The 19,601-nt window shown below is 32.4% G+C and overlaps 2 protein-coding genes across 4 annotated transcripts; both read right to left on the bottom strand.

The window, feature by feature from the left end:
• Positions 1–1,759: 1,759 nt before the first annotated feature.
• On the bottom strand, positions 1,760–3,422 carry LOC105770915 (dof zinc finger protein DOF3.1). Its single transcript, XM_012592282.2, has one exon. It carries the CDS (start codon positions 2,787–2,789, stop codon positions 2,034–2,036), a length of 756 nt encoding a protein of 251 aa, XP_012447736.1. The 5' UTR covers positions 2,790–3,422; the 3' UTR covers positions 1,760–2,033.
• A 6,114-nt stretch (positions 3,423–9,536) lies between these two features.
• Positions 9,537–18,535, bottom strand: LOC105769628 (serine/threonine protein phosphatase 2A 55 kDa regulatory subunit B beta isoform). Of its 3 annotated transcripts, none has more exons than XM_012590393.2 (14): positions 18,053–18,535; positions 16,239–16,342; positions 16,054–16,152; positions 15,813–15,932; positions 15,286–15,486; positions 14,595–14,686; positions 11,974–12,092; positions 11,728–11,851; positions 11,474–11,597; positions 10,946–11,014; positions 10,770–10,861; positions 10,605–10,682; positions 10,439–10,503; positions 9,537–10,310 (listed from the first exon to the last, which is right to left on the bottom strand). In XM_012590393.2, the coding sequence occupies exons 1-14, from the start codon at positions 18,162–18,164 to the stop codon at positions 10,174–10,176; spliced, it is 1,536 nt and encodes a 511-aa protein (XP_012445847.1). In that variant the 5' UTR covers positions 18,165–18,535; the 3' UTR covers positions 9,537–10,173. The 3 variants fall into 3 exon arrangements, with proteins under 3 accessions (XP_012445847.1, XP_012445845.1, XP_012445844.1); XM_012590391.2 differs by having other exon boundaries at positions 10,439–10,506; positions 15,289–15,486; positions 18,053–18,533; XM_012590390.2 differs by having other exon boundaries at positions 10,439–10,506; positions 18,053–18,532.
• Positions 18,536–19,601: the final 1,066 nt, after the last annotated feature.

Raw genomic sequence — 19,601 nt, forward strand, 5'->3', positions numbered from 1 at the left:
CCAGATGTGGTTTAGCTAGCAGATGACATTGTTGAACCGAAAGGGTGGTCCAATGTTTATCAATACATTATAGACCATAGTGGGTGGTCCATAACCATAAGGGCAGAAATATAGAAAGCAGCTTTAAGTACTCATCCTGTTATTTTCAAATACAATTTGAATTAATAACTCGCAATTTAACAAATGCAAAGCTGTTGAGAAATAATAATAAAATTATTATATACTAATGATTATAATAACGATAATGGGAACACAATCCAAATTAACACCTTGCAAGAGATAATGTGTTTTATTATAGAGGCACAGGGAGTCACATTGTAAGTGGTACAGTGAATTTTTAGGGTAGTGGTGTTGAAATTATGTTTAAATAGAGTATAGGGTAGATGAGTTATCAGTCTAGATTCGAAGTTCTGATCAAAAAGTGGAAGGGTTTAAGAAAAATATAAGTTTAAAAAATGGATTTAAACAAAAAATAATGCATGTTTCCTAAATAGGTTAGGCCTCAGATAAAATTTTTTGTCCGGGCTTGGCTTGAAGTGACCCAACTTTTATTTCATCAATGTTTTATTGTTATTTGCTACTATTTTGCTATTATATTGTTACTATTTTGCTGTTATTATTTGGATATTATATAACTCTTATTTTATTATTAATTTTATTACTATTTTAAATGCATGTGTTTGCTAAGTTACAACTATCTTAGTGTTATTTAAGTATAAAGATTTTTTTTAATGTATCTTCAATTTTTTGAGAAACATTTATTTTAATATTTTTTGTGTATTTAATGTATTATATTTTTTAAATTTATTTTTATATGAAAAAATTTTAATACAGCCGGACCCGAACCTAAAAATAGAATTTAAATTTTTGCATTAACTTGACCTGACTCATGATTAAGTCTAATGTTTCTTTGTCTTGGTGCAAAAAAAGAAATTTTTATAAAAAGAGACTGATTTAACATAAGTTTTAGTCATCGAACTCTTTATCTTAAGTGTAAATACATAATGACGAATACGCTTTAACGCACTCAAAGCTAAATCCTCCTACATTAATAACAATGCACATATTAATCGAGTTATGACAAATATCAAATTAAAAGCATTATTAAAAAAAAGCTGCAAAATCGAATTTTTCTTTTCATCATAAAATTTGGTAGTCTAGCAAAAGATGATATTGTGAGGACATAACAAATTTTCTTTTACTTTTGGTTTAGAGAAATCTAAATAATCTTAATATTTGAAGGATTTGTCTAGATCTTGAAAGACAAAAACTTTAAACATGCAGAGCTTGATCTTTTGAGATTGGATTTCCATATCTTCCCCGCTCCATAGCATTTATTAAAAAAGTGCTTTTTAACTCATTACAATTTTTAAAATAAGCTTCTTCTTCTTTTTAATACATGTAGTTATAACTTACATACAAACACCAATATTTAAAGAAAAATGGATCAAAATTTGTTTTGAATAAATTAAAGACATGACCGATCAGGCATTATTACTTAAAAGAAACAGTATCAGATTAAATCAAACATATTCAATATTAAAGTAATATTGATGCTCTACAAGCTGAGATTTACATTTCAAGGATATAATTTTTGATGAATGATTGAACCACTCAATCATGCATTTATTATATCAAGATCAGATTATAAACAATACATCTCTCATTTAATCTGCTTAAATTGTTAAACCAGTTAAAGCCAAATTGAATGTTAGATCCTAAAATCTTGCCAATTCAAAGAGTGGGGAAGACCCGTCAGTGAAACCAATAAGATAGCATTATAAGCACAAACACCACACCTCCAACAGAAGTGCAACAAAATCCTAATTCCTCCATCATTCATACCACATTTGAGAAGAAAACCTAAATATCTCTATAATTGTAGCGTTCAAGTCTTTCTGGTATTTACATCTCCTATTATAGCATAGCAATTTTTTAATATAAAAAATACATATTACCTAAGTACTATTCCCAAAAAAAAAAAAAAACTGAGTACACCCGTATAATTAGAACAAAGTGAAATTTATTAATTTCTAGTGAAAACTTGAACCTGGAGTGTAAATAGCAAGATCAGGCCAGCCATTGCTACAGCCAGTCCAACAATTTGTATCCCCACCGCCACCACCTCCCTGTACACCGAAATAACTCTCATCGTTATTGTTATTGCTCTCTCTCAATCTCGGATCCCGATCTGAACTAGGACCGATTCCACGACCCGAAGCCAAATTCCCTCCAAAATCGTCCGTGTGTGCTGTTTCTGAACCCGATCCATTTGGATTCAACCCGTTTAGAAGATTCCCGAACTGCCCACTCGATGCCAGCAGCGAGCTAAAACTCCCACCACTATCCGTCATCTTCCTTGCTTGATGATCAAGGGACAAGACATACATCCGGGTCTGGTCGGCATTCGAAACCGAATTCTGAACCGCCGAGCTCAGAAGAACCTGCTGCGGAATCGTCGGCGGCGGAGAGGAGTCGGGGAGATTTTGGTTTCGGATCGAGTCCGGAGCGGGGTTAGACTGGCGTTTGGGTTGGCTGCTACTGTCCGAGGAAGAGGAGGAGCGTTTGGAGTTCTTGCGGGTACCCCCACCGACGGGGATGTTCCGAAGGGCTCCGCCTTTGGTCCAATAACGCCGGCAGCTCTTGCAGAAATGGCGGGGCTGAGCTAAGTTGTAGTTGTTGTAGTAACAGAATTTAGTGTTGGTTGAGTCACAGCGCGGGCATTTTAGCTGCTCCTGCTCTGGAAAAACCGGTGCCTTCATTTGTTGAAAACCCGTCGGGTCTTGCATTTCGATTAATCCTTGTGATCTCAAAAGGAGTAAAAGATATCAAAATTTTCCGAGATTTGTAAAGATAGAAGAAAGAAAGCGTCAACTTTAATCACTTTATGTCAAAATTTGATGATAAAGTTTCGTTCCGGTTTTTCTGCTTATGAGATGACAATGGACAGCAAAAGGAATAAAATGGAGTTTTGAGGCTCGAGGATCAGAAAGCGGTGTTTTTTTATCCAAATTTCAAGGAACTGAAAAGCTGTTAACCTTTCAAGCTTGTGAAGTGGCGAAAAAGGCCACTGAAAACACGACAAAAAGGGATGCTATGTTTTTCTTTTGGGATTCATACAATCAGACAGACGAAGCAAAACATAAACTTCCAGTTCATCAAAAGTACAAAATCAGAAACCATGAAGCTCGTGATTAAAAGAAAAAAAAAGAGAAGAGACAAACAAGCACCAACTTAGTAACATAAAGTAAGGAATTCAAAGATTGAAAAAGTGTAGAGAGAAGGAACACATATTTGGGTGATGAAGAGTTTGATCAAATGCGTCTCTCTCCGCCTGAGAGTGGCCACTTTACTTTCAAATATAAAGAGACCCAGACACTGTTTATCCCTCTCTCTCTCTAGCTTTGAATGTCTTGGGGTCTGGGAGTGGCTCAATCAACTTCTCTAACTAATGCAGTAATTAATTAAAAATAATCCAAAAGTTTTTATTACAAAAATATTTGTGAACAGTGCCCTTAAATATTCTTATGCCTAGATCCTTCTGGGAATGTTGCTAGTGTTCTTGGTTTATATTGGTGTTCGTTGACTTCTGTTTAGAAATATTTCGTGGGTCGGAAGATCGCATATGTCGATCTAATTAATTGCTCTTATGAGCTAATCCAAGTATTTTCAATCTCTTTTGTAAATAAAGAAAATATGCGCCTAAGTTAAACCTTAAACCTTTCTACCCCACATTACATCATAAAATGAAAGGTATACCTAAATGATCTAAAATAAAAAATTTATTTTTCTAAAAATTTGAATTTAAAAAATCTCAACTTTATTAACACAATTAAATTTATTACTTAAATACTTTATATATGTTATCTATTTTAAAGTTATAATTTAAGCTATTTGATTTGTACATATTACTGAACTTTGAGATCCCAATAAGAGACTTAACATCAATTTAAAAGTAATTATAAAATCATTGAAAACATAAATATTTATTATTGTTGGTTTTGTAAATGTGTTAATAACTCTCGTAAAAATATTTAGTACAATTTTAAATTTGAAATTAGAATGTTGAATAATAACTCTCGTAAAAATAAGACATCTTCAAAGTAAATAAATACAGTGACTAAATATTATCAATTGAATTAGTTTATTGCTAACTCATATATTAAAACACGCGTAAAAGAACAACACTCCTACCAAACATAGCATGATTGAAATGGTAAAATTGACGTTTTAAAATTATGATACCTTAGTGTTATTTGATAAACTAAAATTTAAGTGCAGGATAGTTAAGAGTTGAAATTTTAATTCTGAATTTTATAAATATTGACTTTATATTAGAAAGTTGTTTGATATATTAATAAAATTAAATATTGAACATAATTAAGTTGTTTGATAAAATTAATATTAGTTTTATTTCTTTTCTTAAATTTAATCCTATTAATATTAATATATTATTTTATTACGTATAATTTATTATAAAAATTAAATAAAATAATTTAATCCTATTTATCTTATTCAAAATAAATTATTGAAATTTCTATATTAATTAAAATTTAATAAAATTATTAAACACATTTAAAAAGTTAAATGTTAAAATCTTTTTATTTCCAGTTAAATTGAAAATTTTAACGGTTTATAAACATATTATATTTTTATTTTATAAATTTTATATAAAAATACAAAAAATTAGTTAAATCTTAACTCAATTGACATTGATAGTATCGATATTGTTGCCGATGTAATAGGATGTGAGTTCTAGTATTTATCTTACCATTTAAAATTAAAATAAATTATGAATAATTTTAAGCGTAGTATAAAAAATAAAAAACAATTGTAACAATATTTACTACTTTATAAGGAAAAAACATTTTTGATAACTTTGAAATGTACCATTATCTCTGGCTAAACTATATAGCATTGTACAGTGTAGAGTAAACAAATTCCTGAAAACAACAAAAATGTCGCATGTAATATGCTACCATAGTCTAATAACAAAGGTGTCTTTATCCCCCAAACAGTGAAAAAAAAACACTTAGGAAAAGGACAAAATGTGTAATTAGGCATAGCTCAAAGCTTCGAAATTCCAATTTATTGTTTTGAAAGAAATCAAAATTCCAAATAAATGAAGGAAAGTGGGACACATTAATGAAAAATATATTGATATTTGATTTATTCTCAAATCTACTTAACATATTATTAAAGATTAAGATATTAGAACCCGTGTGATGATTTGATGATCAAGAGTGTTCACCGCTTTAGATGTGATTTAGATTTGAGTCATATTAGTCGTATTTATTATTTAAATTTTATCCTGTTATTATAATTTAAAAAGGAAAAGAAAATTTAGGACAAATAACCAATAAAAGCCCATTTATTTTTAAAATTACTGAAATGGACCAGGTCTTGAATTAATTACCGAAATGGACCATTTCCCCCAAAAACGTGTCCACGTCAGCGCGTTGTCAGGGGATAAAGCAGAAAAACACTTCCTCAAGGAAGCACTTTGTCCACCTGGACAGAAAACGCTTCCTTGAGGGCGCACTTTGAGTTCACGTGAACAAAGCGCTTTCTTGAGGAATCACTTTTTCTGTTTTTTAGGGTTTAGGGTTTTTTACAATTAGGTTAGGGTTTTGTGGTTTTTGAATTTTTAAATTTCAAGGTTTTAAGGAAAAAATAAATAAATAAAGGTTTAGGATTTTTTAATTAAATTAATTATAAATTTTAAAAAAGTATAAATTAATTATACATTATTTATTAAGTCTAACTTTATTTAAATATAGTTAAATATTAATTACATTATTATATTTTTCTCGAATTTTAAATTTTAAACTTCTATAGTTTAAAATATATATTAAATATTAAAATATTAAAATTTATATTAAATTCTATTAAATAAAGTTATTAATACTTATTTATAAATCATTCACTAACAATCAAAATATTTACTCATGATTTATTAAAAAAATTTACTCATGATCTTAAGACCTTAAGGAATTATTATCCTAAAATATTCTATTATTAATATGATTGTATTATATTAAATTTCATGTGTTTTTTGCATATTATATTATATTAATATTTTTAATTTATTATAAATTTAAAATTACAGCAAAAGATAAATTTAATATATATATATATATATATATAAACTTTTAACTCTTTTTCTGTTTTTCATACAAAATTCTTTTTCTATTTTAAAATTTGAAAATACAAAAGTTCATTATATCTTTTGTTTTTAATTTATTATTAAAAAATTCTTTTAATAAATTTAATTTTTACTAAAAACATTTAATTTTATTAGTTTATTTTTAGATGAGTTTAAAATATATAACTAATAACAACTAGTTTTATTTGATTTTTCCTTAAAACCTTAAATACTAAACCCCAATCTATTTTTTTAAAATTTATAATTAATTTACTCAAATAATCCTAAACCCTAATTTATTTGATTTTTCCTTAAAAATACTAATCTAATTTTTTAAAATTTATAATTAATTTACTCAAGTAACCCTAAACCCTAATTTATTTGATTTTTTCTTAAAACCATAAACACTAAACCCTAATCTAATTTTTAAAATTTATAATTAATTTAATTAAAAACCTTAAACCCTTATTTATTTAATTTTCCTTAAAACTCTAAAATCTAAAAACCCCAAAACCCCAAAATCTTAACTCTAATTACAAAAAACTCTAAATCCTAAAAAACGGGAAAAGTGTTTCCTCAAGGAAGCGATTTGTCCACTTGGACACAAAGCGTGCCCTTAAGGAAGCGCTTTTTGTCCACGTGGATAAAGCACTTCCTTGAGGAAGCATTTTCCTGCTTTATCCCCTGATAACGCGCTAACGTGAACGCGTTTTTGAGAGAAATTATCCATTTCGGTAATTAATTCAGGACCTGACCTATTTTGATAATTTAAAAAATAAAAGGGACTTTTATTGGTTATTGGCCCGAAAATTTAAGATACTAAAAATCTCCAATTTTTATCGGTTTAAAATGATTAAGCCAAGTAAGCGAAGCCGAAAGAGCCACCCCGAAGGCTGCGTGAAAATAAAGCAAGTTGCCCCTATCCATGGCTATCAAGAATAAGTTGATTAGAGATAGTGAATCAGGAGCGTTTATTGTGTCGGGGGTTCGTATCAGGGCCGTGAAGGTAGGAATCGTAGCTTTACGGTGCCGTTAGCCAATATAACAGTCAGCACGTGGCGGAACCCCCACAATAGGTTGAGGCTTTGGGGCTTGGGGGAGGGTAAGGTGTTAGAGTGACAGCCGAGTCCAGTTAAGGGAATGTGAAAGTGGACCCACTAATTGGTCTGTTGTTTGCGTGTTGACACGTCCTTCCCGAAAATTGTAGAAACTCCCTTTTTTTTTTATTTTTTACTGTGTGGTGGTAAGGTGAAATATCATAGTCACGTGGTTTCTATTAAGGTAAAATAAGCAAGAGGAGAAAGTGAATGTGTGTGCGCAACCTTTTTATTCTTCAATGTTGAGGAGGTATGATGAGATTGCATGAGAAAGGAGGGAGAAGATGGGTGGGACCGTCCCAAGAAGGCCACGAAGGAAAAGTGGAAAACGTGTTATCCCGTCGACATGTCCTTCTCACATGCATCATGCATTCACTCTTCTTTTATTTTGTTTTGGGTTAAAATATGCAAAAGTCCCTACTCTAATATTATTAAAATTAGATTTATTATAATATTATTTTAAAAGGTCACCTCAAAAAATTTAAAGGTGTTAACATCTTAGACTTAAATTTTTGGGTAAATTATGTAACTGATCACTTAATTTCTAGTACGTTTTCATTTTGATTACTTAAAAAAATTCTTACAATATTATCGCTCAACTTTTAAGATTTTTTTCATTTTAGTCACCTAAGTGTTAAATCCTTAACAACAACTGAATGTACATACCAAATCATGTCCACGCATATTTACACTTTCATTTTGGTCATCAATTTTTTTAAAGTCTTGATCCAAGTAAAAAATTAAGGATTAAAGTAAAAAAATGATAGAAATTAAAATAATACATTAGAAAATATTCAAATTATCAAGAGGTTGTCCAACAAAGCATTTTAATGAAAGTGACCAAAATGATGAACTGTGTAGAGTTAATTGCGTCAAAGATTTAATAGTTGGATGACTAAAATGAAAACGTCATAAAAGTTAAGTACTAAAATTGTAAGAATTTTTTTGAAAGCGCTTTAAAGTTGGGTGAGCAGTATAATTTACCCTTAATATTAGTCTAATTCAATTTATATTCCGATTTTTATGACATAGCTGTTTATACCCCCAAAAAAGGTCATTATAAATGAAGTTAGGAAGTTGTGATAATAAAAAAGACATCTTTTAATAAAGAGGTACCAGATCTTTAATTTTACTGAGAACGTACCTAATTGTAAGAGTGAATGGGATCCGATCCGCCGTTGTTTTATTTTTGTAGACTTTCGTTGAGACTTGATATTTTTGGATAGGGCTTAAGGGCAAGGTCAGTGTTTGAGCCTAGCCTCTATATCAACCCAATATATTTACAATAGAGGCATGGTTGTATCGTAAAATTAAAAATATAAGTAGATGTCTATTTGTTGACTTAAGAGGGAGGCAGGCAATAGAGGTTTGGTAGTAAATTTGTTACCCATAGAAAAAATATTGAATGAAAAGAATATTGGTGGTGGAAATCGTCAAAAAGCAAGGATCTTCGCCTTTATTTTGTTCCATTCTTGTCGTCAAAGACAAGCTGAATTATGAACAGATTTTTTTAGATACAGTTAGAAACAAAGTTTCACATTTGAGATGCAAAAATGGAAAAACCCTACTGTTAAGAATATTTGCATTTCTATTAACAGAATCAACTCAAACATTAGTTCCCTTTATCATCATAATTTTCAGCTTTGTATTTAATATATATGGATATAAGAAACAACAATAAATCATTATTAAAATAAATAATTTGCAAAATTGCACATTAATATGGAGAATGGATATAATTTTACCAATTCATATAAGAGGATATCATTTTGGTACCAACCCGCCTTATACCATACATACAGACTCTTCTTGCTTTTCGATTATTGTTATGAAGATTCGATGCCTTAAAAGCCTGATATGAATTCTGCTTTTATTATTCTCATATATTGTTATTATAATAATAAAAGTTTGTCACATATGAATATGAATATGCATATTAATATTCAAAATATAAACAACTAACATTACAGTTCTTAATATCAAACATTAATCCTTCGTATATTCGGGATTAAGGTTTTTATATATATTGTATCAAAATTGTTGTTGTTTTTTAGGAAGAGGATCCTCTTAACAACTGGGATTTTGGATGTAATTGGAGAAGATTAAGCAACCCTTCTAACTCGAGGATTTGTTAAATATAAATGCATAAAAAAGGACTAAAGTAAAGGGAACAAGAACATAAGATACAACATAAACCTAGCTTTTCTCACCAAATCCTTTTTTCTTTCTTTCTTTTTTTAAATATTTGATTTTGGAGTAATAAATAAATAAATCAATTGAGAAGGAACAAAAAATGGGGGAATAAAAGTACATATTATCTATAATAATAATAATAATAATAATAAAGGAAACTGAAGGTTAAAGTTCCAAACATGACAAAAGAATCAATAAAAAAATTGATGCACTGCAAGTTTCAACAGCTCCTTCCTTCCCACCAAAGATTTTTTTTTCAATAAAAATTAAAAAGAAAAAAAAAGAGAAACACTACATCTTAAGCTTAAACCTAGTGGTAAATATGGAACATCCTTTAGTTTGTTGTAGGAGAGCTACAATCACAATTTCCTGCTAACTTCAACCCGACACAAATCTAGAAACATTACTCCACATCTCATTGGGGAGGGGGTTAAAAATAAGAAGTAAAAAAAGAACTGGCAATGTTTTAGGGTTTATGAGGTGAAGTCATCGGTAAAAGAGAACCAAGCTGCCTGCACGGGAACATATATGGGTTTCCTTCCTCATGGATCTATGGCAGCCATTTCTTGGTCCGATACTATAGCATTCGCTACAGATTTTAAGGGCACCGGAAGTGTGAGAATCAATGTAGCCTGTAACTCACTGGTTGGGAAAGGGAAAGGGAAAGGGAAAGGAGCTTTTGTCATCAGCAACTTGAAACAAGTTAACCAAGCAAATACATTCTTCTTGGACCATCTTTTATGCATAGTACATGTACAAGCTGTTTGCTGCAGCACATGCGATTGAGTTCTCTGTTGGGTGCCAAGCTAGGTGCAGCAACTTTGTTGTGAAATCAAAAGCATTTCCATTCGCATCAACTCCGGGGTTTTCTGCTCCTGTTATGAGTTATGACATTTACCAAAACAGTTCATTTCAATTTCCCCATCAACCTGCTCCCCAGGGGATACAGCAAGAGACATAGTAGGAAGTATGAAATCATAACAAATGAAAACCAATTCACTACCTCGTCTGACAACACGCGTTATGCTACTTAAGGATCTGGAAGGCCTTGAGGGAGTCTGAACTTGTCTTCTGAAAGAAAATTTAGATGTTTATAACTACCAACATCTTTACATAAATCATAATTCAAAGCACTCTATTTGTTACTCCACTTCAGTGAAATTTTTTACCTCATTGGATTTTTGCTGGCTTCCAGAGTTGTTGCCTCAGTGCTTCCAGGGGCACAACCGAATACACGGAATAGATTGCTGAGATCACAAGGGAAATAAATCACAATGCCATGGAAGAAGATAAAAAACAAAGGTTAGGGTACAGATTTTTGCTCAAAGACAAACCTATAGGAACCTGTTGCCACTCTCAATCCATCACCACTTAGGCAACACTCAAATTTGTCAAAGATTGAATCATTTTCATACAAATCACACAGCTGAAACAATTAAAGAATGCATAATAAGCACACGACACAGCATATATGATTAATATCATCCATTTCAGAAGACAGAAACCATACCTTTGGCCTTAAGTATTCATGAACTTGGAAAGTTGCAACAGGACCCGAATCCATATTGATGTCCCACAACTGACAACCAAGTGATATGTAATCATGTTAAATAACAGGTCCTAAGATCCCCCATTAAACAAGGAAACACCAGATATTTATAATATCAAGAAGACATCAATAATAATAAAATTTAAAACCACCATTGGAAATCTTACAGCTGAAAGGAAGTGGGAAATGTGATTAAATTTAAACAAAACAAAGTAGATGATGATTTAAATAAAACAATATTAATAGGTTTTAAATGAAGTGTGTTCAAATAAAAATATGGCATGTGACTGATTCAAATAGAGAAAACAAATATGGCTTGTGATTGATTCAAATAGAGAACGTCATAAAGTTTAAAGAAAAAGCTATCAAACAGAAAAGGATGAACTTGTATATTCATGTTCAAATACAGAAAAGAAGAAGCACGAAAGAGAAAGTCTTTTTTTAATAACTGTGTTATTGCAAAAGAATAAAAAAGAAACAAAGCCAAACCTTAAGAGTCATGTAATCACGGCTTAGAATATATCTTCCATCCCTTGCAAATTTGATATCGGAGATTGAGGCAATTATCTCTGTAAAAAATGATCTAGAACCAGGTGCCTCTGGTTCTTCAAACCTGTGGCATAGAATAGCAATCATTATTAGTAAAGGATACCAAAAGCTAATTGCAAATATACACTCACAGATCAAGATCCATAGCATGCTTTTCTTAGTAAAAATGTACATAAATCCAGCAAAACACTTACAATTTGGCATGAGAATCACACAATGCTGACTGCCGCAAATCAATTACGCGAATCGAGCCCTTTGAACTGCTATATGCCAACGTATTACAGTGGGTAGGATGAAACTCTGCTGATGTTATTACCTCTGTGAAGATAGACATAACAATAGTTCAACCCTTTCACGAATTTATTGAACTGCACTAAAGTTGCAAATACTTTAAGCAGTGAAAGCAACAAAGTATAGTACCGATATGCTAAGGGCCTTACCAGTTAGATCTTCCATGTTTGCAGGCTTTACATCGACGATATTGAAACTTTGATTGCTAATTTCCAAGTTCCAAAGATTTATACGCAGATCATCAGCTGATATAAAAGTTTCGCCATCACTAGATAATAATATAAGAGGAACAATATCAGTATATCTTGGCAAATCAAGCTAATTATGAAAAGCAAAACCCAGGAACAGGATGTGTTTTCAAACACACACACACACACACACACACATCTCATATAACAGAATTTTATAACCTCATAAAATAAGCTGCAGACGACCCTGAATATCAGAAGGCTTAAATATCTCCATAACGATTTCCAAACAATTACATGAAGAATAAAAATACTACAGAAAAAATTATGTGCAGACAATCGGTCTTCAAAACAAGTAAAAAATGATTCTGTGATAAAAGACAAATCTTTCTTGACTCAAATGTGTAGTATGGGCAAAAAACTCTAATGCTTCAAAGGTGGCATGCATAAAGCATGCAAAGTTGATAGAGCCAACTTACACATTCTCCCGCAAAATGAGAATGTGATGATGGTTCATACACCTAAAAAAAGGAAACAAATCTTTCATAAAGAAAAACTCCATTCATAGCATTTGCATCCTATTGTTAATAGTTATCCAATTTCCTCAAAAGTATTATTCATTCCTAAAGAATGAACATTATCTTCAAGAGACCATTTCAATTACAGCTTCTTGCTTGGAAATGACATCGCAAGTTCAGCAACAGAATGTTTTTAGGGAATCAGGATTTTATTATACAAATACATAAAATCAATCATTGTTGATCATTTTACATAGTGAATCCTATGCCTTCACAAAAACATAAATTTTAAATGGAAAAGCAGAAAGCTAGAACCCAATCCATGCCAGTTCTCACATTCAACTCTAATCTAGAACCTGAAACTAGATCACATCAGTTTGTTACAACACACCTACAACTGTCACTGGAAAGGACAAAAGTGATCAAGTGAGAGGTTGAGGTTAGCACCTTTGTACAAGATCGTAGTGTGTCATGTTGTCTTGTCCCCTTTGCATTGAAGAGCTATGTTATGTTAATTTGGCATACTTTAGGGTGCCATAGCTATGTCGACATGACATGATATTGATACGAAACGGAATATGCGTTGGACTTGGGTCTGAATGTTCCGACTCACCTTTTTGGGCTGTGAGAGGTGGCAGCTAATGACATTGTAGTGGCAACTCACAATGGTGAGGATGTTTTGAAGCTTCAAAAGGTTTTAGGAGGAAGAGCCAGTGGTAGAGAATAACATACTGAAAAATCAGCCATTTGGAGCGACAGAATGAGATGCTCATGGGGTAATTGCTGTGGTAAGCTTTTTGGAGGCATTGGAAAAACAGAGAGTGGAGAAAAAGGTGAATGTGTTGGTAGAATTTGATAAAAATGTGATTCTGACCGGAGGCAAGAGAGGCAGTCCACCATTGGATTCTTAGTTTTAAGGTACTGCTGAGCTTGTAGAGGGAGTCTACAGAAATGAGGAAGAAAAGAAATTTTAAATTTTATATGTGCATCACACTGTGCCTTTAGGTGGGACAGAGAAGAAAGAAAAGGAATTTAAAAAAAAAAAGAAATAAAAGGAGGAAAAGAAAGAAGAGAAAAAAAGAAAAGAATGTAAAGGAACATTGACTGGCCCAAAGAGGGGGGGAAACAATCTTAGGCCTCTTTTATATTTTAGGCTTTCAATTGATCATATAACATATAATATCAAGGATTTAAGATAGCCAAAATACAAATATTTAATACTAACATTAACTATAAATATATTTGAATTTAAGTATTTAAATCGCTCGAATTTCTATATACTATGTCAGGACAGTTTCTAAATCACTTGAATTTCCACAAGTTTAAGAAAAAAAGAATCTGACCCTTAAATTCATACCCATATCAGAAACCTGATCCAGGTCCATATAACATTGCTGAAGAATGAAGAATACCTATGATCATATAACAAATAATATCGAGGATTTAAGATAGCCAAAATACAAATATTTAATACTAACATTAACGACAAATAAATTTGAATTTAAGTATTTAAATCACTCGAATTTCTATATACTATGTCAGGACAGTTTCTAAATCACTTCAGTTTCCACAACTTTAAGAAAAAGAAGAATCTGACCCTTAAATTCATACCCATATCAGAAACCTGATCCAGGTCCATATAACGTAGCTGAAGAATGAAGAATACCTATGGCCTATGTTCCAGTTAATAGATAAGGAAGACAGAGCCAGGGTGGAGGTCTACAGTGTGATACTCAAGTATGATCCAAAAATACATGCTAACAATGTGTAGGAATCAGGAACCGTCAAGTAAAATAACTTTGGAGGATTAAGGATCTCTTATACTAACATTGCTAAGACAGAGCAGAAGGCCATAGCTTAAGCAATTATCAGACAGAAACTCTTAAAAAGGGCATTCAAGTGTCTAAGCTGATGACGGATTTCCTCCATCAGAGAAGAAAAATGTAAAGATGCATGGTTCTACCATAAATTATCCAGGAAAAAAATTATACCTCCTGTTCAAATATCTCTAAATATAGTAAGTCAAAACAAAACTATTGTAATAAAAGTAAAAGAGATGGCTACCTGTTATTTGAAACAGAATTGATGTGATAATCATGAGCATGGGCATATACTCTTCGACATCTAGCCACTAGGTTGGTCTCCTGACTTGTTACCTAGACATAGTAAAGATCAAAGGTTAGCGCAGAGGAAAAAGACCAAGAAGAATTCAGACAATAAAAAGAAACATGATTATTCAACAATAAAATCCTAAGCCCACACCCAAGCCAGAAAAAGAGAAGACCAAACAATCAGGTGATCTTCAAAGTAATTGTTCCACTTATGGTCACGAAGGCCTCAGTCACCCAAAAAGATGTAGAACTGAAAGTGACAAATTCAATAATATCTAGCAGGATGGAATCTAAAACCTAACAGTATATTTTACATGAATACCTAGAAGTGCATATTTACAGGAAAAGATGCAAAAAGATGACATAAAAGACTAAATACTCATCACATACACATTCACCACAGATCATGGGCTTTGCCCCAAATTCAGTTAGGCATCACATCAGAGAGAAAGCTCTGAGCTAGTCCAAGTATTGCTCCTTGGACACAAATGGTGCTATAAAGTCACCACCTTAACTTGGACTTCTATTAAAATTTAAAAGTTTGTTACCATCCTAACTAGCCTTGAGTTACGAAAGACTCATATAGCTTGAAAGGTATTCAAAAATTCGCCTAAAACGTAATAAATGACTGTGTAGAGTACAACTACCACAGGTAAACGCAATGATGGCAAGCCTCCAGGTGGGAAAGAGAAGTCATTGCCCAAATAGTTGTAGGATCTGTCAGGGGAGCCTCCATTTGCAAGACAATGTTTGGGGGTACTTGAACTAGCAATGCTGCCATTTCCTACAGCTTTTGATGGGTCCAAATTCATGTCAGAAATTTTCTTGACCTTCTTTTCTTGTACCTGTAGAACCCTCGGACAGATGGCAGAATTAAGCAGGCATGACAGTAAGGACCAAGCTATTCACAATAATACCAATCATGAAAAATGCTTAACACGGATACTTAGAAGAATAGGACTAAAATGAGAAATATTACCAAGCATGTTTGAATTTGCAATTCTATCCATGCATCAACCCTATTGCAGTGGTTTTACATAGCATTTCTATTATAAACGCATAAACAAAATTACCAACCACTACTTGTAAACAAAGTGATCACATGGGCAATCTACAATCAAACTGAAATACATATAATTAAACAAAGTTGCTGCATAAATTTCCTTCCTACCTTCCAAAACTTGATGGTTTTATCATTGGTTGAAAGGAGAAAGAGTGCACCATTGGCTGTTTGACACCATCTTATTTTGTTGATTTTTTCTTCTATTTCCAAACTCTTGAGATAGTCAAACTGAAAAAAAAAACAGAGGCACAGAGAGCACAAAAGCAGAGCCTAGTGAGAAACAAGTGTTTCTGTGCATGTGTTCATGATGTGCATATATCATAGCATCAAAAAGGCAAAGAGAGAGCACCTCAGGCTCATGGCTCTGGAACTCCGTCTTGTAACGAAACTCGGGATGCCGACCAATTGGATACTCCATTCTCTCCAAATCCCTTCTCGGCACACCATGCTACAAATTGGAATACAATAAGTTATTATTAAGTTGAAAGAACACTAAGTCAATATATTAACATTAGTGAAGGTAGCAGAACCCACATCCTTTGTATCTGTCCTCTCAAAGAGAACAACTCGGCCCCCACGGTCACCAGTGGCAAGATGATCCCCAGTTTTATCAAATTCAATTGCTGAAATAATATCAACTGCAGGAAGAAACAAAATATCTTAAGAAAATACAATTGGACTGCCAGTAAGATTATTGATAAATTTGGCAAGATTGTCAAACTTTCTATACATAAAACTCATTGTTTGGGAAGAAGCCTGAATCTTTTTCTTTCTATCAAATAATCACAAATCTCAGTGCATTGACACAATCTTTGTTTTCTACACAACATCTTTCTCTGAGAAAACCAAGAAGGTAACAGTTTGATAGAATTTAAACTATTTCTGCAGTACCTAACAAGAATAATCAACTGCAATTGTAATCCAATTCACATTGCCCTTGCATAATAATTATCGTGACAAGCTTAAGGAAAAGTCCTTCTGGCCATGACAAGCTTAATTTGGATAGAAAAGAAGAATAAAAAGAGAACTACTACTCAGTGAGTGACAAGTTCTTATAATATCACAAAGTCCAAGTGTAGAACTCGTGACATAAGATGGTTCCTTTCCAAAAAAAAAAAAAATCCTTACCAGAGACTATCAGTCATTGGTTTTCCAAAATTCAAAATAGTATTTTGCAATATTTAGCTAAACTATTAGTTGTTGCCATACTGCTATTGAAGTGTTCAAGTTGCTTCAAAGAGAACTCCTTAGTAGAAATATGCATGAAGACCTAACGATCTGACCTACCTACCTAGCTTTTGTAGAAGCAAAAAAACATTCGTACCAGGTAGCCACCCAAATTTTCAACGAAAGCATCCATGATCCAACTATCATCTGCAGTTCTACCTCAAACTTTCCATCTTACCAACTCACCAGCAACAGAGCAGCATCATGCTAGCTCTTTCACCTTTTCATCATATCCTAAGGTCTCTCTTCATCTGTTTCAGTATAAGTTATGTACTTTCATGTTCACACACCATACACTTAAACAGGATCAAACTAACTTATTGAGCCAAGTTTCACCAACCACATACTGAACTGCACGATTTGAATTTAAGCTGAGTATCTAAAAGGTCAAATATTAACCACCACTAAGCTATCCTATATAAGCACCATACACTCAATCATTTAACTATACCTAACCAACTTTCTGCTTGTCCCATTTACTAGAAAATTTCCCATAATATAATCCATTCCTCTTAGAAATAAACCACCACCAAGTAATCCCAGGAATCTGTAAAATGTATCTCTCTTTCACCCCCCACCATAGAAATGGTAAACCCATGGCACATCAATTTTGTCATCCATCCATGGGTTAAGACTTTAAGTGGCACAAACTCCTTAAACAAAGTCAATCTCCATCTAATAAAATCACAATACCCAGATTCCAATTTCAATTAATTCTCAATACTATTAATCAATGGCCATGCACTAAAAATTCTACAACCAAAAATTATGTGCAAATAATTTAAGATCCAAACCATTGCAATTAATTTGATTTTGCAGAAAAAAATTAAAAAGGAAAAGAGGGCACATCACTAACTTAACCAAGTTCACTTCCACACTAGCTTTTTTTTTTTCCCCTAATACTAGCCAAAAATTATTTAAAACAATATGGAGGCAGAAACCTAAAACCCGAAACCAAAAAAAGAAGGCGCAATTTTTCTCTTACCCATTAACCTAAACAAGAATTACTCAAGGACCCATGATCCGAAATAGATCCAAAACATAAAAAAAAAAAAAACAACCCTAATTCCAATAGAACCGACAAACCACAAATTGGATCGAGGAATCAATTAATAATTTACCTTCTTGAACTTCTTCTCCAGCGGTTCGTTCACCGAATACCTGAGAGAATTTCCAATCCAACGACTGTGGCGGGCCCGCCGGAGCTGCGGCTACCTCATCGCCTCCGTTCATTTCCCTCACTCACTCACTCACGCGCTCACTCACACACACACAGTCTCTCTCTCTCTCCCTGCGTTGGTTTGTCTCTGCCTGCGTTTTCCACAGTCTGAAAATCAATCGAAGAAACGGAAAATGTAACGGCCCAGATTTCACCAAAGTCCCAGAATCAAATCAAAGATCGCATATTGAGTTAGCTTTTTTCTTTAGTTTTCCTTTTTCCTTCTTAAATCCGAAGGGGGAAGTATGTTTCGCTTTCTATAATTCAACCATTGATAATACCCCCCAAAGAAACACAAACAGAGACCCAAATTTTCTTTCCTCGTATTAAAAAATTACATATAAAAAAATGGTTTTCTCTCTTTTCCTTTTTCTATCCATTAAGGAGAAATTTGGTATTTTGAATTTTCTTATTAGATTAAAATTTTAATTGACATAATATTAAAAGGAGAAAACACACACACACACACACCAGCTTTCCTTTTATCTATGGGTCAATGTCAAGCATTTTAATATGATAATTATTTGTCTAAGTATCCTAATATAAATATATGAATTCACATCTAACTCAAAGAACCATATCCATTGTATACCAAATCAATTAAATATTCAAATATGTTTATGAAAAATAAAAGTATAAATTTGATTAATAACTAATTATCAAATTGGTTTAAAATGTAAATGGCTAAATCTATAATATGCATAAATAAATGGATTTTGGATCACAATTTTAATTTCTCACTTTATACAAATCAAAATCAAAATTAATAAAAAAGTTATACATTATTTTTATCATGAACAATAGACACAACTTAACAAAATTATCTCGATACATAATAATCTCAACGACATAAGTTTCATAATGTACATAGTCTGATAACTGTTGAGAACAAACAAATAAAGAACTAGAAAGTAAAATATATGTATTAGAGGGATTTACAATATCCCTCCCTAACCTAGCGAATATGTTTGCACATTGATTACTTTCCTTACACGTGTGCTTCAATTGATATAAGTGGAAACCATTAAAGAATGTCCTGCAATCAAGTATCAGAGTATAAAGTAATGGTTAATCAACTTTTGATTGTGAATTAAGTGTAACCGAACAAGCATCAAGTTCATTGATATGAGAAACATCCCTTGCAATGGTAAGACCATCTCATAATGGCCATAGTTCTACTTGAACACTAGTAGCAGATGATATATGGCTATATGCTAGAACAATCCAATCCCCATTACTATCCCAAATAATTATCCTTGTTCCAACTTTCCCAGGAGTAGTTAAGGTGAAGCCATCCATATTCAATTTATGTCATCCTCGTAGAGGTGGCTCCTAGTGAATTCCTACCATAGTGCATAGCCCATATTGCAATGTCGGCACGAAAAGAGTATAGAATCCACAACAACATCCTTAGATAACCCAATTTTCCCTAGCATAAAAGCAAACATAAC

Source organism: Gossypium raimondii, chromosome 5, assembly GCF_025698545.1.
Source record: "Gossypium raimondii isolate GPD5lz chromosome 5, ASM2569854v1, whole genome shotgun sequence".
Classification (NCBI taxonomy): domain Eukaryota; kingdom Viridiplantae; phylum Streptophyta; class Magnoliopsida; order Malvales; family Malvaceae; genus Gossypium; species Gossypium raimondii.

What these genes read in the sequence shown, in the direction of transcription:
- LOC105770915 (XM_012592282.2), bottom strand. Translation starts at nt 2,789, where the DNA reads ATGCAAGACCCGACGGGTTTTCAACAAATGAAGGCACCGGTTTTTCCA.
- LOC105769628 (XM_012590390.2), bottom strand. Translation starts at nt 18,164, where the DNA reads ATGAACGGAGGCGATGAGGTAGCCGCAGCTCCGGCGGGCCCGCCACAG. An exon ending in AAACCATCAAGTTTTGGAAG is followed by an intron (nt 15,487 to 15,812) that starts GTAGGAAGGAAA and finishes AGGGTTCTACAG; the next exon opens with GTACAAGAAAAGAAGGTCAA. An exon ending in GTGATTACATGACTCTTAAG is followed by an intron (nt 11,015 to 11,473) that starts GTTTGGCTTTGT and finishes CTTGGTTGTCAG; the next exon opens with TTGTGGGACATCAATATGGA.